This window comes from Terrapene carolina, unplaced genomic scaffold (genome assembly GCF_002925995.2).
Source record: "Terrapene carolina triunguis isolate 2854851 unplaced genomic scaffold, T_m_triunguis-2.0 Scaffold242, whole genome shotgun sequence".
Classification (NCBI taxonomy): Eukaryota; Metazoa; Chordata; order Testudines; family Emydidae; genus Terrapene; species Terrapene triunguis.
In genome coordinates, this window is record NW_020664593.1 from 4,168,945 (window position 1) to 4,192,052 (window position 23,108).

Below are 23,108 nucleotides of genomic sequence, written 5' to 3' on the forward strand. Positions count from 1 at the left end.
GATCAAAACCCCCATGACATTCCACGAACGTGAGGGGTAACAGTCCCCGTGACGCAGCTAAATTCTGGCTTGAGTAATGATGGTACATGTTGCATATATAAGGAGCACTTGTAGTTTCAGTTGGGTGTAATACTCATCTTCCATTCCTACCCTAAGCCAGCATCTAAGTGGCGTGCACTGGTAATGCAGCCATTTCTGAGACACAAGTGTATGTTGGCAGCATATGAAGTGATTCCTTTATAGCAGAAGTTCCCAGACAGTTCTGCTGACCACTAGCGGTCCACTCAATCACCCGCTTGCAGACTGTGGAGAAGTGGCTAGTCAATTGGTGTTGGCTTCTCTTTATTTCCAGCTGCTAAACAGCTTTAAAGGCAGCTAAATATATTAAATGCTTTGTTACTTTTCCATGTAGGCATATAGTTGCCACAATGATGTGTGAATGTGAACAGAGGGTAGAAAGCAGCTTTTAAGACCTTTTTTCTACAAAGATGTGGGCCACATTATGGAATTGTTTCAGAATCCCTGTGTAGTACAGCCAATTGGGTTGAAATGAACAGAGGACAGCGTACTAAACACTAATTGCTCAGGAAATACCACACTGTCCAAAGACCAATACATAGCAAGACGCAAATTTCCTTTCAGAATATAGGTGGCAGATAGCACCAACAAGCTGACCTGGAAATACGTTTTGCTCCCATTATGTTTCTGCTTTAAAACAGCAGCAATCGCAAGAACTTCAGCTGGCCACTCCCAAAGATTTCAAGTGTGAGAGCTCACTGCAGGTCCTCCGGAAAGTTCCAGTCTACCAAAGAGAATAACGTTCCTATCCACCAGTACAAGCTAATTTCTTTCCAGTAAGGGGGTGGGGGAGGGGAGTACTGTAAATGGGACAATTGTTCGCCTTTGAAAGTTTTTGCAAACCAGCTCTGTTTGTATATTGCTTCAAAGCCAAACCAGCAAAACATTAGCCTGGGTGTAAATACCTCACCCCCATCTCTTTAGAAAGCAAATTCTCTTCACCTCCATTTAGTCATGGCTCCTCAGAGCAAGGTCTTTGTAGTGAGTCCTCTCCTCTCACTCCCTAAGTTGGGATTCAGCCATCTTTTGTGCCTGGGTTCCATTAATTTAAAAGTTGCTAATGATATGCTCATAAGCCTCTCCGTGTGTTTGGGATCAGCTCAGAGGCAGAAAGGAGGTGCCTGCTGATGGCCAAACAAGCTTGTTAGCATCAAGTTCAAGCCTTCAAAGTACACTGTGGATGGAACCTTTGCAGCCACTTTCTCAACCTGGGACTGACTTGCCTGGAGACGGAGAAGAGAACACACCTCCCCCTTTCCTCCTATATAGCATCACTTAGGACTGCAGAGCAGAACCATCTTTTCAGCACCAAAAAGAAGATTCTGCTCTTCAACATGAAACAGGCAACCCAGCTGCCCTGTCCACAAGTTCATAGTTCTTGAAGCCACTCCACTTGGCAACTGCCTTGAAGATGTTGGGTGTGTGTGGGGAAATGGCTTAAGTGATTTAGTAGCACAAATCCCATTGACTTGAATGAGAATTGTGCTCCTAACTTAAGCACTGTTGAAAATCTCATGGTTATACACCTAAATCTGGTCTTCTGAGCCCACCTTTTCGTTGTTTTTGAATATTTTGGCCAATGCTACTGCAAACTGAGAAGTCAGTTTAGGTACCAATGCAACCTTCCTTTGAAGTTCTACTTTTGGATCACATTCAATATGGAGGAGCTCCTTCCCATCTAGGACCTAGGTTATTCTTTATCAAACCCTCCCAAATGCTAAATTAACCAACAAAACCACAAGGAGCTCATTTCTATATACCAAAGTAAACAGTCGTACCAACCCCATCTACTACCGCAATAGACAGCTTGGACCTACAGCTAAACATGGGTAAAAGTTACATTATACTGGAGTGATGGATTCCTTCCCATATCCAATGGGTGTAAGGGGCATTTTCAATGCAAGAAAGCACAACTTCACAAGAGTGCTCTTTAAGGCTTCTTAAGAACATAAGAATGATAATAATGGATCAGACCAATGATCCATCTAGCCCAGTAACCTGTGTTCTGACAGAGGCCAGTGCCAGATGCTTCAGAGCGAATGAACAAGACAATTAAGTGATCCATCCCCTGTTGTCCAGTCCCAGCTTCTGGCAGTCAGAGGTTTAAGAATACCCAGAGCACAGGGTTGCATCCCCTCGCAGCATGCACTTCTGGAAAGGGTTCATATTTATTCCTAGTAGCCATTATTTCTTTGGAAAGATTAGACTTTTTATCTTTAAAGTCAAGAGCAGGAATAGTCAATAGGCGGGCCATGGCCAAATCCAGACCACCACACACTTTTGAATGGACCACAAAAATTGTATTTACTTATCATTATTGTTATTGATGTTGCAGCATGAAAAATGTTTCTTTGGGAGTCTGGACCTTAACTATACCTTGACCAAGAAATTTGGACCCTGATTTAAAAAAAAAAATAAAAATGATTGACTACCCCTAGTCTAGGCCCTGCTATTCAAGACAAATTTTACCCAATGATGCACGATCAAAGCACGAACCTTCTGAAAGAAGTCAATGACAATAGCAGGGTCTATACACCTGGAGCCCTAACACAAAACACAAGAGACTGCATAAAAACTACATTAAGGTAATGCTAAAGTTACACATTCAGCACCCGAGAACTAGGAATTACCAGTTAGTGTCATAGAATCATAGAAGATCAGGGTTGGAAGGGACCTCAGGAGGTCATCCAGTCCAACCCCACTGCTCAAAGCAGGACCAATCCCCAGACAGATCTTTATCCGGGAGCTCTAGCTCTGGTATCTTGGTTTATTCAATCCTAACAGCTGTAAGGAAAAGTGCATTCACCCATGCTAACACCACCTCCTCCTCCTTATTCCCTCCACTTCTGTGATGCCAGCTGCTCTGGATCCTGCTGGATCTCAGACAAACCCCCGCAAACATGTTGTTCTAACTGATCTGCTTTCTCTCTTCTACTTCCCCAGCCCAGTGATGTTGAATGGTAGTGTGGAAGTGGGTCACATGGGGAATGCGTGATGAGGAATGAAGAGGGTTTCTGGTAATGGAAAGACAGGAACCATTCATGATCCTTGAGTAATTGCCTCCAACTGGCAAACCCTTTAAAATAGTCAGTTCCCTTATGCGACACACTTGTCTCACAGTAAATTGTGGTTTAGAGAGTGCAAGAGACAAGCAAACCAGGTTACATCATCCGGGAAGAGAGCTTTTCAGTCATGTCGCTTTCTAGCTCATAGCAAACCTCCTAAAGGAAAATTCAGAAAACTCGTGGATTTCTTTGGCCCTATTTTTATGTTTGCAAAGAAGAGATAATGAAAAGTATTACAACAGTATCTTGAGTGATGTATGAGATTCACGTCATGGTATTTGCAAGGAGAGCTAACTCAGAATAGTTGACTCATCTTTAGCTGATGAAAAAATTATTAGCGTAGTGCACTTTTAAAATGCCACTTGGTTGTGGTAGGAGAGAATAGTAGGCTGTATAAGATTAAAAAGTGTCCTATACTTCAGGGCTGCTTTCACATCAGTAAATTAAGGGTTCAAACCTCTGAATGTACAGATATGAAGTGTTTGTTTGCCAGTTAGTCTAGATGTGTATATGATACATGTGTATGTGTGTGAATGTTTACATAGGAGCAGAAGTATGTAAACTATAATGTATAGATTTTTGAATAAAGCTGATCACACTGCTTGGGGGGGGGGTGGAATTCACAAAAATGGAGCGAATGTATGTATAGGCATGACACTACACCTGTGAGAATTGAGGTTTGACCAATAGCCTAGGGCATCCTTCCTTATTCTCAAAACCAACACTACAGGAAGAGATAAGAGCCAATGGATAGATACAAGTCATTTTGGCAGCAAAAAAAGGCCGCAAAAACAGGTGGGAAAGTTTCTGGGATGATGAAGGAAGAAGAGGAGGTGGGAAAAGAGAGAACAGGCTATTACCATCAGAGAAAAGGAGAGAGAGCAACAGTAGAAGCAGGTCTGCAGGCATGGATTAGTGAAAGGAATCGAAGTAGTAAATAAAATAAAAATGTGCAAATATTTACTCGAGGGTCTAAAACGGTCTCTGGATTCTGGTGATCTGAGCTTTGTACTCATGGAAATGGAACACTTGCTGTGGAATTACAGTCCTATATCTGGCAGAGCAGAAAATAAAAATCAGAATGAAAACAAAATAAATCACAAATGAAAATTGTCAACTAGACCTGTATCACAAAGTCGTTGGACTTTATCTTGTGGCAGTGAATTCCACAGGTTAATTATATACTGCATGAAAAGTGTTTATTAATTTTAAACTTTCTCTCTTTACATTTTTCATTTTATTCTCATTTATTCTTGTATAGGGAGAGAGAATAAATGGGAGTGTCAGGTTTCCTTTTTCTATACTTTTCATTATTTTGTGTACCTCTCCAATATTTCCCTTTTAAGTTTTTTGACACTGAGCTCTTGAGTCTTTAGAGTAAAAAATAATTGTATTCCATCCTGATAAGTGTACTTTGTGCTGTACCTTACTGCCAGTATGATTTTTTTTTTTTCTCCAAGGTACAAGTATCCTATATAACTGCACACACCCACTCATTAAAAATAAATCCTATTACATATTCAGAAGGCTATATCTATACTGAGGCAATTAGAATTATTTACTTATGAGAATGAAATTTCTCCCTTGAGGTACAAGGCCTTCTTATCAAGTATGTACCGTATATACTCGATCATAAGCCAGTTTGTTTGTAAGTCGACCCCCCGCCCCCCAAGATGGATAAATAAAAATGGAAATTTTTTATGACCCATTCATAAGCCGACCCTATAATTCAGGGGTCGGCAAACTTTGGCTCCCGGGCCATCAGGATAAGCCACTGGCCGGCCGAGATGGTTTGTTTACTTCGAGAGTCCGGAGGCACGGAGGTAAACCTAAGTAAACAAAGCTGCTTACCCTGACAGGCTGGGACAGCAACTGGTGGGGAAATTTAGTGAGGAGGAGAAGCTGGGGGTCAGGGGAGTAACCCCTGTGACCACTTCCCACATGACTCCACCCCTAGCCCGGGACTCCCACACTCTCCCTTTCCCATCCCTTCCCACCTTAGCTGGGGCAGGCCAGGGGAGACTGTGCCAGCTTCGGAGGCTGGGGGGAGAGCAGCGTGGTCAGAAGCAGAGACTCTGGCCCCGCCTCTTCCCTTCTGGCTCTGCTGGCTGTGCTGCCTCTCCTTGCTCCCTCTGTTGGGAGAGGGAGGGAGGCTGTGTCCCACCTCTCCCTCTCTCTATACCCATTCATAAGCCGACCCCTTCTCTGATGCTTCCCTTTTTTACTAAAAATTCGGCTTATGAACGAGTATACATGGTATAAATTTGAATGTCACACTGAATTTTATATTTCTATAGAAAATGTATGTCCTGATTACAAAAAGTCCTGTTGTAGCTACCTGTGGTAGCAATAGAGTGAGTGCTAATGTAGGTAGGCTTTCTGAGGCTGACTGGTACTTACCTTCATATTGAATCATTTTGGACATAGCAGATATAAAAGAGACAGTACTGTTTTTTTTGTTTTTTTTTTTGTTTTTTTTTTAACAAAATTGGAACCTTTTCTATGCTGGCACTACCATCAGTGGAACTTAACCAGTGGTAGCAAAAGTATGACTTATTTCTGGGAGAGAAGACTAATGTAATTAGTGATTTGCAGGGTGGCTCCTCTTTAGGTTAAGCGGTACCAGTAAATGCTCTCAAAATGCCCCTTAAAGTACTTATGTTTGCCCTCAAGTAATGATACTGACCCACCTCTGAGTTTGTGAAATGCTAAAATCCAGAAATTCTCCATGTGTTTCTTGCACACATGATGATGTGCGTATGTTATATGTTGTCAAAAATTCTCCATGTTTTCTTTATTTACTGGAGGTCACTGCTGTTTGCTTGGGCAGAGTAGACACAATTTAAATAACTCAGTGAGCTATGAGAGAAGCACAACAGGTTGTGCACTGTAATTGGCTAATTAAGTCACAGCATTTAAGACTAGGACAATTGTGATTAAATGACTACTGCAAATGCATCTAGAGGTTTTCTTTCAAATTGGGAGGTATTAATTAAAAAGTGTAGCCAGAGGATCCACTAGTGACAAGAGTCCCAGCTGAAGTCTGGGAGTACTGTGCTCCACTTCCATCCACATGAGGCCTCTCTAAGTGTCATGGAAATCTGTCATCTTTTTCTATAGATATCTCTATAGTTTTGGGAACCAAACATAGAAAATCTTGACTTCTTTCCCTTCTGTCTGTTTTTATTTTTTTGACAATTAACGATATTAGTTATTCTTAGTTTGTATAGTTGGAAACGTTTATACAATTCTGAGTTTCAGAATAGGGTGGGAAGTCTATATCAAAGTACTTGAGACTTCTAGGGCCTATTTTGCCTCTGAAAATGAGCAGCTGAATTATAGAATCATAGAAGATTAGGGTTGGAAGAGACCTCAGGAGGTCATCTAATCCAACCCACTGTTCAAAGCGGGACCAACCCCAACTAAATCATCCCAGCCAGGGCTTTGTCAAGCCGGGCCTTAAAAACCTCTAAGGATGGAGATTCCACTACTTCCCTAGGTAACCATTTCAGTGCTTCACCACCCTCCTAGTGAAATAGTTTTTCCTAATATCCAACTTAGACCTCCCCCACTGCAACTTGAGACCATTGCTTCTTGTTCTGTCATCTGCCACCACTGAGAACTGCCTAGCTCCATCCTCTTTGGAACCCCCCTTCAGGTAGTTGAAGGCTGCTATCAAATCCCCCCTCACTCTTCTCTTCTGCAGACTAAATAAGCCCAGTTCCCTCAGCCTCTCCTCGTAAGTCATGTGCCCCAGTCCCCTAATCATATTTGTTCACCTCCGCTGGACTCTCTCCTATTTGTCCACATCCTTTCTGTAGTGGAGACCCCAAAACTGGTTGCAGTACTTCAGATGTGGCCTCACCAGTGCCGAATAGAGGGGAATAATCACTTCCCTCGATCTGCTGGCCATGCTCCTACTAATGCAGCCCAATATGCCGGTAGCCTTCTTGGCAACAAGGACACACTGTTGACTCATATCCAGCTTCTCGTCCACAGTAATCCCCAGGTCCTTTTCTGCAGAACAGCTGCTTAGCCAGTCGTTCCCCAGCCTGTAGCAGTGCATGGGATTCTTCCATCTTAGGTGCAGGACTCTGCACTTGTCCTTGTTGAACCTCGTCAGATTTTTTTTAGCCCAATCCTCCAATTTGTCTAGGTCACTTTGGACCCTATCGTTACCCTCCAGTATATCTACCTCTCCCCCCAGCTTAGTTTAATCTGTGAATTTGCTGAGGGTGCAATCCATCCCACCATCTAGATCATTAATGAAGATGTTGAACAAAACCGGCCCCAGGACCGACCCCTGGGGCACTCCGCTTGATACCAGCTGCCAACTAGACATCGAGCCGTTGATCACTACCCGTTGAGCCTGACGATCTAGATAGCTTTCTATCCACCTTATAGTCCATTAATCCAATCCATACTTTTTTAACTTGCTGGCAAGAATACTGTGGGAGACCGTATCAAAAGCTTTGCTAAAGTCAAGATATCGTGTCCACTGCTTTCCCCATATCCACAGAGCCAGTTATCTCGTTATAGAAGGCAGTCAGCTTGGTTAGGCATGATTTGCCCTTGGTGAATCCATGTTGACTGTTCCTGGCTAATTTCTAGTTAAATTAATCACTGTGTGAACGTGATGTCTCATTTCATGTAATTCCTCTTAACACGAATAATTTAAGATGGGCAAGAGTTAAAATCAAGACCCCTTATGTGAGGTCACAGATTTTCATCCCTCTCCCACCTCAGTGTGAAGTTTGAAATTAGGTTACAGAACTCTCTGAAACTGACAAGCTGGAAATGTTAAACATCATGCTTGAAGCTTTGTTCTTGCTCTGTTGTATTATGCTTAGGGTTTTTGTTGGAGAAAAGAAAAATCTCTTTAGTACTCAAAATACTTATAGCAATGTTACCATTTCAACAGGATCAGGTTAACCTTTCTCAGGTGTGCTGGAATTAAAAAAAAAACCCTTTATCAGTAAGAAATTAAGTTGGGTGTGTCAGGGAATTTGAAGTTAACAATTCTTGTAAAAAGTGTGAGATTGTGACATGGAAGATATCATTCCCCCAAACATCTTTTATGGAGACTTGAATGGGCAGAGTGGTCTTTGGCCTCACTTGCTCTGGGAAAATGCCTCACGTTAGAAAACCTGTTAACGAATCTGTTTTAATTAGCATGATATTGAATGTAACTTAGCAGTAATGGGCAACTCATGTTTAACATTGCATTAGCTTAAAAAAATGTCAGCATGTTTTCTAACATAATGCACTTTTGGAGCGTAGACATACCTTTTGTTAAAACCTTAGAACCTTGCAAGCTAGTGTATTTCTTAAGCTGACAGCTGTCTTGAATACTGTTCTTGCATTTCCCTGTTTTGAATCTTTTCCTAATTATTTCTTCTGTTCTCTCTTCCAGAAAGACGAGGTGTACCTCAACTTGGTGCTGGACTACGTTCCTGAAACAGTATACAGAGTTGCCAGACATTATAGTCGGGCCAAACAGACACTCCCTATGATCTATGTCAAGGTAGGTAATTATAAATTGAAATAGGAAGTTTGCTGTAACATAACATTTCTAATTGTGGTTAGTTTTCCCCAACCTGAACTTTAAATTCTCACACTAAACTGCAGGGTAGATTAAACAGTGAAGGGTTTATTTCAAGGCAGCAAGATCTATAAAAAGAAATGATTATAAGAGGAAATTGTTGGAGCCTAACTGTGTGTATAAAAAGTTTAAGGTAGCAAGTTTCAGCAACACTCTGTGCTGTTGTTTAGACTCCTACATTTTAAGAGAAATGATAACCCAGCAGTGATGTTTTGTCCCAGAGACAAATCAATGTATCTGGGCTGTTGTTGAAGTAGTATGTTTACAATTTAACTGTATGCCCTCCAGAATTTGCCCAGTTATTTGGATCTTATGCTGTTAAACATTTTCAGGTGTTTGCAATTACAATAAGATCATATCCTGCTTAAAGGTTCTTAAGTTTAAATGCTCATGGCTTTCCTACATACACACTCTGGGGAAACTGGTTTTACCTGAGCACTATCTGTAGATTTTTATTTATTTTATTTATTTATTTATTTTGAAGGATAACTTAGCAAGGTAGGGTAGTGTCAGAGTTTTATTACCAAATAAGTCAAAAAACTGTTAAGCCTCATTGGAGCTGTCCACAATGTGAATTCTGGTAGTGGAGGTATGTACTAAAATTATACATATAAAGTAGAACATACTTTACTCCACTTAGGAATGAATAATCAGTTGTACACATACAAAATGGGAATTGAGTGCCTAAGAAGGAGTACAGCAGAGAGAGGGATCTGGGGTTCATAGTGGATCACAAACTAATTATGAGTCAACAGTGTGACACTGTTGCCAAAAAAGCAAACTTCATTCTGGGATGTATTAGCAGGAGTCTTGTAAGCAAGACACGAGACGTAATTCTTCCGCTCTACTCCACGCTGATTAGACCTCAACTGGAGTATTGTGTCCAGTTCTGGGTGCCACATTTCAGGAACGATGTGGACAAATTGGAGAAAGTTGAGAAGAGCAATAAAAATGGTTAAAGGTCTAGAAAACATGATCTGTGAGGGAAGATTGAAAAAACTGGGTTTGTTAAGTCTGGAGAAGAGGTGACTGAGAGGGGACATAACAGTTTCTAAGTACATAAAAGGTTGCTACAAGGAGGAGGCATAAAAATTGTTCTCCTTAACCTCTGAGGATAAGACAAGAAGTAAAGGGCTTGAATTGCAGCAAGGGTGGTTTAAGTTGAACATTAGGAAAAACTTCCTAACTGTCAGGGTAGTTAAGCACTGGAATAAATTGCCTAGAGAGAATGATGGAGATTCCGCAATGGAGATTTTTAAGAGCAGGTTAGACAAACACCTGTCAGGGATGGTCTAGATAAATTTAGTCCTGTCATGAGTGCAGGGGACTGGACTAGATGACCTCTTGAGGTCCCTTCCAGTCTTACGATTCTGACATACAGCTTCTAACATTATATAATATGGAAGATAAGAAAGTAACAATGTAAAATAACAACAACAAAAAAATACAAATTGCATCCAGTTGTATTCTGAGAGAGGGCATCATACTAAATTTTGTATATACCAGTTTTTGACTCCTCGGGTAATAAAGAACACTCTTAGACTTTTTGGAGAAAACTTACAAAATACTTGTATATTTATAAAGGGAAATTCAGACAACAAATTTGACTTGTTTGTAATTATTGCATTTTAAAGTTAACATCTCCTAATGGTGTATCTGGGGTGCTATAAAATAACAAAAACTAACTTGAACCTGGAGGCCGGACAGTATTCAGGCTGTTGACAGAAATGGGCCGGGGGGAGGGAAAGAAAAAAATCCACAAAGAATAGTTAGTGATAAAATTGAGACAGATACGACCTTATTGCTATACCTACCAATTAAAAGACCTTGAACACAACTCTGAAGGCAGCCAAAGGTAGGCAGAAGGATCCTGCTTTGCAACTGGACATGCTTGCTTTGGCCAGTAATCTGCCAGGTAGAGCTCTCAGGTAGGTGAACAGCTTCAGAGCAATTCCCCATTCCCATGTTTGTAGCTATCATGTGTTAGACTAGAGTTTTGAGTAGGAGGAGAGTGGATACTTCTATTTAGCGTGGTTAGTTGTTCCCACTCCAAGTGAAGTCACTCCAAGCAGTAGTGACTGTGCTCACCTTCTTCCACCCAGAGCTTTAAAAGTAAAACTCTGGGTGGAGGGAGGTGGGGATGTCGGGACACAGCTCAATTGACTGGTGGAAAGACAGCATACAAGAATCACTGGAAGTGGGGTACGGCAGAGAATTGTTGTAGAGGTTAAAAGTAAAACCAGAGAGGGATGGTGTAGAAGGTCCGGACTCACCCCTGCGGCACCTCCTGCTGGTCGTCCAGGGAATTAGCTCACCAGCCTCTGGAGCGCCCTCTGCAGGCCGGTGATCCGCCTTGTCGTCTTCTGGCGCCCGTGTCCCTCCCAGGACCCGGTGCCCCTATTACTGGGATGCTGCCCCCTGGCAGTACCCCACAGATCTGAGTCTCCCCTCCCTGGGGAACCCCCACCCACTGTCCCCACCTTGCCTCAGCACTAGGCCACTGCCAGTCACCAACTAGCCCCCGCTCCCTGGGGCAGACTGCAGTATCAGCCACTCATCACCGGCAAGGTTGGTTTGGACCTGCTGTCTTGGACTAGCCCTGGGCCGCCCTCTGCAACCCCCTGTACCCCTTGGCCTACTCCTAGGCCGCAGCCTGGGGCTTTCCAGGCTGGAGCTCCCCAGCTCCTCAGCCTTTCCCCAGCCCTGCTCCACCCAGGTACTCTGTGTCTAGCTCCCTGCAGCCAGGTCCTTCTCTCCCTGAACGCAGAGAGAGACTCTGTTGAGCTCCTGGCTCCCAGCCTCTTTATATAGGCCAGCTGGGCTCAGATTGGGGTGTGGCCCAAGTGCAGCTACTTCCCCAATCAGCCCAGTAGCTGCTTCTCCCTGCCACAGCCTTCTCCCAGGGCTGTTTCAGGCCCTTTCAGGCAGGAGCGGGTGTCCACCCCGCTACAGATGGTCTTTAAAATTTCCCTCTAGATGTATTGGACCATACCTCAGGACTGCAATTGGGACAGGCAGCTAGACAGTAGAAGCAAAAGAGATCAATTTAGAGTGGTAATTGTATTTTACTTGGGACTGGGTGTCCAACAAATTATCATAGTTAAATTGAAAAACTCAGTCTCCCTTTCTCTCTTCCCTACCTCCTAACCATTTGAGATATGTAGAGAGATCCCCACTACAGTTAAAAATGAACCTGCTGTCCCACGGAATAAGGAGAAATGGGTGCTCAACTACTTCTGGCCCTGATTAATTGTATGTTATCAGTAAGAGTAAAAACCGATGTAATATTTAGAGGCTTTGTAGAGGCTGTGCAATTCAAACTGAACCTTGACAATGCCTTTACCTGCACCATTCTGCTTCCCCCCACCCACCATAATGATGAGATTTTAGTCCACCTTCAAAATAGCACAGTTCCACTAACACAAACTTTAACCAACAAGAATATTTTGCTAACACTGTGTTAAGCTCTCCTGGTCTACTTTATTTTTCCATTGCTGCTGATCACCAGGATTGCATACATTTTTGCATGGAAAAACTTTGTCCCTTACAGCTGCATTTCTTGTTTGTACCTTATTCAGGCAGAGTGGTCTCAGTCTAGTGGATGTGATTCACCGCCATTGAATGAAACTGTAGAGAGTAAGAGGAGGTTGGTTAAAGAAGTGCACATTTTGGTTTGTAAACACCATGATACCTTGGTGATCAGCTCCGAGTAGTAAATGAAGGACACACACAGGACTGTTTAACAGGGTTATGGTTAAATATTTCTGCAGACTTTGTGTGTGCAGTCCTCAGTATTTATAACATCCCCTCTAGGGTTTGTTTACACAATGCATGGAGGGCATTGAGGAACATTCTCTGCATGAAATGATGGGTTTTCCCATCCTTGGTTTTTGCAATGGCCCAGTGCTCTTTCTCACGAGTATGTTTTTAAGCAGAACCATTTTGGCACTTCCTCACACAGTACATCCTACAGTCACAATTGCAACAATGCATTCTGGAACTCCTGAAGCACCTATTCTCCTTCGAGTGGCTCCTGCATATGCCCACTCATGATGCACCAGCCATGGGCAACTCAAATGGTGGGACCTTGATAGTGGTGTCCATTTGAGTGCTCATGCACTCCTCTTGCCCTACTTTCCACATTGTATGGATGAGGCTGTAAAAGGGGTTCGTTGCGTTAGCTCTCTGTTCCGTCCAACTCTGTGCAACTGGAATGAATCAGGAATCTACCCAGAACTCATGTTTGGATCTTTCTCTTAGATAAAGCCCAGTTAGTTACGAAATGCTAGTTTTAGATACAGTTACTCGTTTTAGTTTAATTAGCTTTTTTTGTGTTCGATAGCGTAGCATTCAGAAGCTTTGGGTCTGTATTAAGACCTGCTGCCAGATCCAAAAATAAAAACAAATAAAGCTTTAAACAATGTGGATTCTGCGCTTCAGTCTTTCTAGCATTGGATGCTCATACACTGTGTCTTGCCTGCCTTAGTGAAGGACATTCACCCTCCAGGTGCTCCATCTGCAACATCTTTACCCTGAGAGTAGAGAAGAAGAGACAGAATGGACTACAAGTAATCGCCTTCAAGGAAGCAATTGCAGCTCTGCCTGCCAGATTGGGTAATAAGGTCAGTTCCAAGAAGTGATATACACCAGTCTTGGCACTGGATGCATCGAAGGACGAGTCGATTTACATAAACCTACATATCAGAAATCTATTAAGAGAGTCATCGTGAGATGGCCATCAGTCACAGCTTCTGTAAGGAGAGCCAACCCACAAACGAGAAGCTCCTCGGATCCTACTACATTGGAGTCAAGTAGAGGACCATTGTGTAAAGACTCTGGAAATAGAGCTAAGAAACACGCAGCTGTGACACCAGATCCAGCTGTCACGCTGGTTGCCAGAGACTTTGATCCAGTAGGAAAATCGAAGGATCCAAAGATTCACTTATCAAGACAAAGAGGCAGCAAAAGATAGTATCAGATCTGAGTATCTGTTCCGATTCCCTTACCCAACCCTCTCTGACGGGACTGGCACAAATCCATCATTCTGCTCCAATGCCCCCTCCTCAATTAAATTTAGAGAGAGAACTACAGAAGAGAAGGAACTCCTCTCTAGATTTGACTGTCGTAGGGAACAGAAGGGTAAAAGAACAACAAATTTCTTCTCCTCTTCCATCCCCCTAAAACAGCATTGGGGTCCCCAGTAGGTTTCTTTCCTATATTGGATCCACTGCTATCGCATCTTGGCACCTGATTATGTCTAAGAGTGGCAGGTGCCATCTTTGTTCTGTCCACCATTAAAGAGAAAATGATTGGGCTCTCAACCTTTCTCAGAGAACCCCCGTGGTGGGATCATATTATGAATTGGACCCAAATATGGATTGGAGAATGCTCCCAAGGCACAGAGATGGTCTTATTGGTCAACTCCATCTTACTAACCAGATCTGCAGCACGAAGGGTATAGTGGATATCTTCAGTCACCAGTACCATTGGAACCAGGCATTACAGAACTAAAGATACAGGATCTATTGGCAAGAAGAACAGGAGTACTTGTGGCACCTTAGAGACTAACAAATTTATTAGAGCATAAGCAAGTGGGTTGTAGCCCACGAAAGCTTATGCTCTAATAAATTTGTTAGTCTCTAAGGTGCCACAAGTACTCCTGTTCTTCTTGCGGATACAGACTAACACGGCTGCTACTCTGAAACCTGTCAAAAGGATCTATTGATATCACATAAGAAAGGAGACCAGTCTCCTGCTCTAATGCATGATTTTTTGTCTGATGTAGAGGAACAGATCGCCCTTCAGGAGTTTGAAGAATTATATCTTGAAACTGACAATGGATATCTCCTGAAGAGATCCTAGGTGTCTGCACTGCCACATCTCCATCAAAGGAGAATGCAGCCTTTCAGGTATTAGCTTAGTTTATATCATTTACCCAGGAGGGAATTTCTTTCATACTCTCCTGGTGTCAGATTCCTTAGTAGTGGAAGCAGCTGTTTAAAGATCTAAGAGTGGTTCAGTTTACTTTACTCTCTTGGAGAAACACAAAATGATGATGGATGAACTCGGAAGAACAGTTCTCTTCTATGTAGACCTTAAGGGTTGTGAACTACCAAGTTGTTCTGGCACATTACCAATACTGTCTTTGGAAGAAAATGTCAGCCTTTACTAAAAGGCTATGCCAGATCAACAAAAGAAACTTGCTAATGCTTTTGCTACAGAGAGCCAGCAAGTAGTAGTAAAGCGTGCATTGCAAGCATCTTTTGATTCTTCAGAGTAGACAGCTAAAACTGTAGTATCTGCAATTCCTCTTTGACATGTCTCGCTCAAATTTTCTAGACGACCCCGAGAAACTAAAGCTGATGTAGAAGACTTTCCCTTTGAAAGAGAAGGTCTATTTAGTACCAAGACTAATGACTTTCTGGAGAAGATGAAGAAAACAAATTATGCAGCAAGCCCAGAGAAGACCAGGACTACCAGTATTTAGGTACCAAAGATAGCTTCCTTCATTGCCATCTTCCCTTTTTTTTCCAGTACAGAGGAGATATTATTGCCAACAGCAATATCCTCCTCAACAGTCTTTCCAGCAGAGGAGAAGAAACTTCAAAACAAGGGCAAAAGGTAAGCAAACATCTTTGGCAGCTATGGTGTTGAACCTTAGCCCACAGGTTTAAGGCATTTCATAAGGACTGCAATCCAGTCTTGACCGATGCTTACTTTTCCCTCTTCAGAGGGCTACTTTATCAATATTTCTACTATTGGACTTCTATAATTATGGACAGGTGGATTTTAGAACTCATCCGCACTGGGTATTTGATTCAATTTGAATACTTTGCCTCTTCCAACTCACCCTCCCTGTTTCTGTTCAGGAACGCCTCTCATAAGAACTTGTTAAAAAACGAGGTTCTGGCTTTACTCAAAATGGGAGTTGTAGAAGAGGTACCAGGGAGATTCAAGGCGCACAGGATTTTATGGAAGGTATTTCATAATCTCCAAGAAAGATGGAGGCCTTTGACTGATTCTAGACCTCAGGAAACTCAATACATCTCTCAGGAAGTTCCATTTCCATATGTTAACCCTAGCTCTATCATACCCTCCCTTTCTCCAAAAGACTGGTTTTCTGCCATTGATTTGAAAGATGCCTACTTTCACATTGCTGCAAGTCATGTATATCAGAAGTACCTTTGATTCACAGTGGAGAGAAGACTATTTTCAATACAAGGGCCTTCCATTTGAACTTTCTCCTGTCTCGTGGCATTTATTAAATGTCTATTGGCAGTGGCAGCTCACCTAAGAAAAGAGGAATTTGTGTTCCTGTATCTCGATGAATGGTTAATAAGGCCCATCAAATGATCATCTAGTCATTGCCATCCTTTGCATGTGTACTCTCTTCAGAAGTCTTTCATGATAAACCAGAAAATGCCCCACTGTTACAGCCTTCTCAGAGAATCCCTTTCATAAAGGAGTATGCAGAGGCCACTCAAAGGAAAAATGAAAGTTACTCGTGACCAAAATTCTTTGAGGTGGGACTCTACATATTCACACCCCATACTCACCTTCCCCTCTTCCTTGGGAGTCTTAATTATAACCTGGACCAGAGGTGGGAAGGAACTGAGATGGCCAGAGTTCCAAAAGGCTCCACACTCCAGAAGGCATTGCTAGCTAGGTTCCACCATCTGAGCTGTACGTGGCTAGTGCGTCTCATGACTATGTAGCATGTGTCTTGAAGAACTTCAGTTACAAGTAACCAATGTTCATTTTCATAGTGCTTGGCGCCATTGCTGGGAGCAAGGACTTCGGGACAGTTTCAAAATATCTAGATTTTACTCTTTCCTCTAGATTTGATCTAAAGGCCATCCCAAGCAATGCAAATTGCTAGGACAACCAACACTAGAAAGTTGCTTGGTGTGGGTGTTGTGTGTGGATGCACTAAGTTGTACCAGTGTAGCAAGCTCAAGGGTTCCATTCAAGAATTTGTCACGCTGCCTCTTCACCTAATATAGACAGGACTTGAGAAATCTGACATGGAAATATTTCTATTTGCTGTGTGTTTTTTCTCTCTGTCAGCCATCATTCCTTGTAGGGTTGCTTGTGAATGCTGGACTGCTGTCATGAATATTCTTTACGAATAAAACATTTTTGTTTTTGAAAGGTCAAGGAATACTTGCATAACAAATTACACTGACTTGAACAAAGAAGTGTTGAGGTTGTGTGGAAGGGAAGAAAAGTGAAGTCCAACATTTAGGCCTTACTCGTCTTGCCAACATTGCTTTAAATTTTGTCTAGTTTTTTTTTTTTTTTATTGGTATGCTGTAGAATTCACTCTGGCTTACTATGTAGGGTTTTTAGTATGCTAATCTCTCTCCCACTCCTTCTCCCCCCCCACCCCACTCTTTGTTACAAGGAAGTTGTACATTATACCTTGTCTGTTTGTGTTCCAGTTGTACATGTATCAGCTGTTCCGGAGTTTAGCCTATATCCATTCCTTTGGAATCTGCCATCGGGATATAAAACCACAGAACCTCTTGCTGGACCCTGATACAGCTGTCCTAAAACTCTGTGACTTTGGAAGGTAAGTCTGTCTCTTTGGCCTGGTCTACAGTACACTTAACACTTATACTGGCATAGCTAAATTACTTAGGGATGTGATTTTTCATTACTGACATAATTATGCCAGTATAAGCCCTGATGTAGACACACTTATGACAGTATAAAAGTGCCAGTATACCTTATGTCTCTGGTACTACAGAAGCACTTTTATACTAGTATAAACTGTGTCTACACTAGAAGGGCTTGCCAGTGTAGCTATGCCAGCAAAGTTTTTCTAGTGCAGACAAGCTCTTTGTATTCCAAAGCCTGATTAAAACTAATTTATCTGAAGAGAACCGTGACCTAATTCGACACAGAGACTTTTTATATTACATAGAACAGTATCGTAATAGGGTTCCCTTCTAGTTGGAAAAGGCTGAGCACAGAGGCTTTTTATCTCAATCCTCCCCCTTTTCCTGCCATTTGTGTGTGTGTGTGTGTGTGTGTGTGTGTGTGTGTGTGTGTGTATAATTATCTCAGAGAGAGAAAGGGATTGGGTGAATGCAAGAGGATTCAGAAAGAAAGGGAATTAAAAAAATCAAAACAAGAAATTGTACAGGTATGTTTAAAAAAAAAAGTATACAGATGTGAAGAGAAAATATAGTGGCTAGGAAAGAACAGCTATCCGAGTTTAACTATTGGGTGATGGGTGTGATATAATAACCCCAATAGAAAAATATAATGCTAATCCAGTACTTCTTGAATATGTATGTTCTGAATCCATGTTTATACCAATTAGTATAGTATTTCAAATACCACAGGACTTAGTCAGCCAGAGATAATAGACTTTTAACTAAGGGTCTTAGATACTGGGATTTACAAGTCTTTTGTCAAAAGGCACATTCTTTTTCTGGTATCCATAGAGCAGGATTGTCATTAGATGCTTAAAGCTGTAAATCTCTTTACGTGGGCAAGATCACTGGTAGAAGTCAGAAATCCACTTCCTTTCTCTGAGTCCCTTTAACTGTAGTAGACTTAAGTAACTTGGAGAGTATGTGTGTATGAGATGTCACCAGAGCAGTTGTTGCTAAACTAGCTTGATTATTGTAAATTGGTACTTTGAGTGGTGTTTGAAGCGCTATAGATTCATGCCCGGTGGTTCAGGAATCTTCTCCTGAGATTGTAACAGAAGACTGTTAAAATAAGAATGATGGACTAAAACTTTTTTTACAGGCAAAATTAAGCTAACACTATTTAGCTACATAGGATGCTCCATGAAAAAAATAGGAGTTTCAGATCAGGTTAAAGGAGAAAAAGACTAAATATTGGGGGGGCGGGGGGGAAGGGGGGTTGTTTGTGTCAGTGTAACTGAGCATTTGATTTGAATTGCTTCCACAGCATATGGACAGCATCAGATTACCAACTCTTTTTAAGCTGCATTGCTTTTTTGAATGATGATGATCCAACCCAAAATGTGTGTTCAAGTATAACTCACATGTTTGAGACACAAAAATCTCTTTTTAAAAGATTACAATACATGAAGCTAACACCAAAGGAGAAGGAATCAATCACCTTAAGGCAAAACAGGGAGAATGCTACTTTTAGAATTTGACAGATACTAAATGTCTTGTCTGCCACCCTCCAGAAAGAGCCCCACACCAATTAACCCATATTGCTATCATTTAAAAATAAAGTAATCAGGAGCATTCAGTAGAAGCTCTTTGTTAGATTGGGGCTAAATTCTGAAACCTGGAGTGAATCTTCTCTCAAGAATATACATTGGGGTTTCATATGGTCCAGGAGACTGCAGAAGGAGAATTAAAGATCGAGAAAACTAAAGGATGAGTTGGGAAGGGAGAAGAAAATGTATGGAAGGAGATAAACCCCTAGATTTGCATCTAGGACGAGAGTGGTCAAATATCCAGTAAAACACAAAATGTATAATGTTTGAGTATACATTGAAAACATGGCTTTGGAAATTTACATTTCTACTTATTTAATTTTGCAAAACCCTTTTATTTAGAATCTAAATAATTAGTATGAATTACATTGATGTGCCTTTAGAGCAACTGGAGCAGCAGTAGTAGTAACTCAGTGCCCTGCCACGTGGGGGAATCTTCATTTGGATCTGAGTTTGTCCTATTGTCCCTTGATTTTATATATGGTTGTGTTGTACAAAAAGATGCTGTGGGCATAACTCAGCTATGTTTGTTTTAATCATTTCAGCTGTGTGGCACAAACTGGTTACAAAAATATGATTATACTGAAGTGTAGATAGCACTAGCCTCTGTTTGCCAGAAGCTGGAAATGGGCAACAGGGGATAGATCACTTGATGATCACCTGTTCTGTTCATTCCCTCTGAGGCACTTGGCATTGGCCACTGTTGGAAAACAGAATACTGGACTGGATGGACCTTTGGTCTGACCCAGTACAGCTGTTCTCATGTTCTTATATCTTCTAAAAGCTACTGTGGTTCACACTTTGCTTCTGCTGCCCACCCCATATAATGTTTTCCATCTATATCAGCTAAAGCTGTGGGAGTACAGTAGGTAATAGATATGTTCATTGCCTGATGTTGCAAATGAAACTTCTTGAGTTCCTTCATTTTCTTCGGTGGGGGGATGTTACCTGAGGTGACTGCTGCTTTGACAGAGGCAATTCTGCAGTAGTTTAGGGCCCAGATGGACATTGTGCAATGCAGACAAAGCCTTAATGTTAAGTCAGGGCAGAGCCCATTGTCAGATGCCTGCAGTCTGCTCTTTCTCCTATTCGTCCCACTGCAAAAAATAAAAATAACCTACCATGCCTTCCTAAGCAGTATAGAACCAAAGGAGTGCTGATGTGATCATAAAGAAAGGTGATATTTAGGTGTGAGTGAGTGGTAGGGGGTTTTGAACCTCAACAGTTGACTAAATTTGACTGAACCAGACTCTGTCAAGCCTTTATCCTCTGTAAATAAATCTTTGCACCCAGCAAAGTAGTATAGTGTTATCCAGGAATATGAACCTATTTGTCTGCTAGATTGTGCTCAAGATGTCCTTTGGCATGGCCAATGTGTTATAAGATAACTGGCTGTTGGTTTGACCGTTTAAAAAAAAAAAAAGACTTTGTCACATGCATCTGTAATGGGTTAGACCCCCATGTCCGGGATGCTACCTGATGTACTGGGGTTTCACTGAGCCTCTCCTGCTCCACCAGCCTGGATTCCCTCTCCCTGCTTTGCTGAATTAGGCTCTCTGGCCTCTTGCAGCACACACACAGGTAGGGCCACACCCTGCTGCAGACACAGACTGAAGTCAGCTGTGTGTGAGAGGGCTCCCCCAGCATTCACATGCACACCCTTTTGGGAGATAAACCCAAAATAACACTGTCTTGCACTGTATAGAAAAATCTGCACAGCGTAAGCTCATAAAATGTCACCCTCTTCCTCAATGTGAAGAGAGGATAGGCACTACTTCTTTTCCCCCCCAGTTAGAAATTATATAAACTGGGTTTAATAATAAAACAAATTTTATTAACTATAAAAGGCCGATTATAAGGGATAGCAAACAGAACAAAGCAGATTACTAAGCAAATAAAACAAAACATGCAAACTAAGCTTGATTCACTAAAGAAACAGGTTACAAAATGTAATTTCTCACCCTAAATGTTGAATTAGGCAGGATGCAGAGTTTCTGTAGCTCAGAGTTCCAGTTATTTCTTCTTACAGACTGGACCCACCCTTGTCTTTCCCTTCAGGTTAGTTCCTTTGTCCCTTCAGGTTCTTTCAGCACTCCTTATTCTTGGGTAGGCAATGGAGGAGAGTCCCGTTTGCCTTCCTCTCCACCCTTAAATAAGATTTACATAAGACGAGATCTTTTGTTTCCCAAACTTGACCCCCCCTCTCCTTTTAGTGGAAAGTTACAAGAAGTCCAAGATAATGTTTAGTATCCGGTGACAAGACCACCTGACCTAGTAGTGTCACAGCTATGTCCCAGGACGCCTCCCAGGAAGGAGAAAGATTAGTATCTTCACAGTCTTGTTGCTTCTTCCTAATGGCCCATCAAATCTGGTGACCTGTTGTCCGGTGGGTGTCTTCCCAATTCACACCCAGTTGTAATTGTTACATAGTCCATATTCCTAACTTTAGATGCAGAAATGACACAAGCATATAAATTGGATAATCACATTCAGTAAATCATAACCTTTCCATTGATATCGTACATGAGGCATCTTGCATAAAGCATATCTTAGTTATGCCATATTCATATAACAATATTTCTATGAAGAATATGGGGTGTAACATCACAGCATCAATACAGAATAGTTTGGAAATGGGGGGAGGGGGAGAGAGAAATAACTACGTTTGCCTGTGCTGAAGTGTGGTAAAATCTTCTGACACTAAAGGAGAATCTCTGTTTTGCTTCTCTCTAGTGCAAAGCAGCTGGTTCGCGGAGAGCCTAATGTCTCTTACATCTGCTCTCGGTACTACAGGGCACCAGAGTTGATCTTTGGAGCCACCGATTATACCTCCAGTATAGGTATGTATATCTTTTTGTGTATTGCACTCTGTACTGACTGCACTGTTTTTGATTGCTTTTATTGTGAACAAAATAGATTTATAAATAAGTTTATAACTGTCCCAAAGTGCTCAAGTGTGACCCTTGAAAGGAGGATCTGGTTATAGGTGGTCAAAGATTGTTCTTGAAGTAAATGCATGTCCGTTCATGTTTCTGAAGTTATCACTACATGATTTTCTCGCTTCTAGACTTCAGTGTGGGTTGGGAAGTTATTCATGTTTGGCTAAAAGTCAAACTTCAAACAGTTGGGGTTTTTTTTGAGCTGTCCAAACAATTTCAGTGGAGCAGTTTTCTTGCTCAAGTGTTTGGTTGAATTTTATTAAATATTTTTAATAATAAAGAAAATGGATTTGGGTGTTGGTGTCTTGGAAAAACTCTGGGCAAGGATCTGTGTAGTTTATAGGACATAAAAAAATCTCAACAATTTAAATCAAATATGAAAAAGAATAATATAATCCATGTAATAACCCTATTTGTTTATTTTGATATTCAACTTATTTTATGCTGTCCCCACACCTCAAGTTTTCAAAATGTCAAAGATTATTTTTTTTGTTTAGATAACTAATAACTGCATCATAGAAGCTGTCAAGGAAGCTGGCACTTTCGTTAGCCAGAGAGTGAAGACTCGGGGCTTCTGGTACCTGTGGAGGCATAGGCGGCAATAGATTTCTGCTAAAATGAACAGCAATGAAATAGTTAACAATGTTGGTAGTTTTGGTTTCTAAATCACAGAATACATGGGGACGCTGTATGTGGGCTGGCATTAAAGGGGTCATAATTCAGATCTCAAGCTTCCTGATCTGAGGACTTCGTATGTCTATTCCAAGTGATTGAGTGTTTTCATATGGGCCTTGTTTGCACCAGGAGAAGGAGGTGCTTTTAAAAACATACTAGTGATCACATTTTAAAATGTTTCTTAGTACCTAGTGTAGGCAAGATGTAACACCTTTAAAAATGTTAGGTGGTCATGGTCAAGCCTGGGAAGAGTCTAGGACTGACTGTAACCAGTTAGCATATTTTAAAGGCGTTAAGCCCTGTCATACACCAAGTGCTTAGTGGTGTTTAAAAACTAATTAAACAGGTTAGCTAACGTAATTTAAAAAAAAAAAATCTTTTTTCCTAGTCTAGACAGCCACAGGCAGCACCCACGGTTTTTGCTTAGACCTGTGATGAATCCAGTAGAAATACAAGCACTTAGTTTCTATAGGATTACCATTCGTCCGGATTCCCCCGGACATGTCCGGATTTTTGAGCTAAAAATAGCGTCCGGGGGG

At 41.6% G+C, this 23,108-nt stretch overlaps 1 protein-coding gene across 2 annotated transcripts in view; it reads left to right on the forward strand.

The window, feature by feature from the left end:
• Positions 1-23,108, forward strand: part of GSK3B (glycogen synthase kinase 3 beta) — a 253,978-nt gene that overhangs the window by 135,144 nt on the left and 95,726 nt on the right. For both annotated transcript variants that reach the window (XM_024202437.2, XM_024202439.2), the window contains exons 4-6: positions 8,557-8,667; positions 17,187-17,317; positions 21,689-21,795. In XM_024202437.2, the coding sequence (XP_024058205.1) occupies positions 8,557-8,667; positions 17,187-17,317; positions 21,689-21,795 (349 nt within the window). The remainder of the gene's footprint in view (positions 1-8,556; positions 8,668-17,186; positions 17,318-21,688; positions 21,796-23,108) is intronic.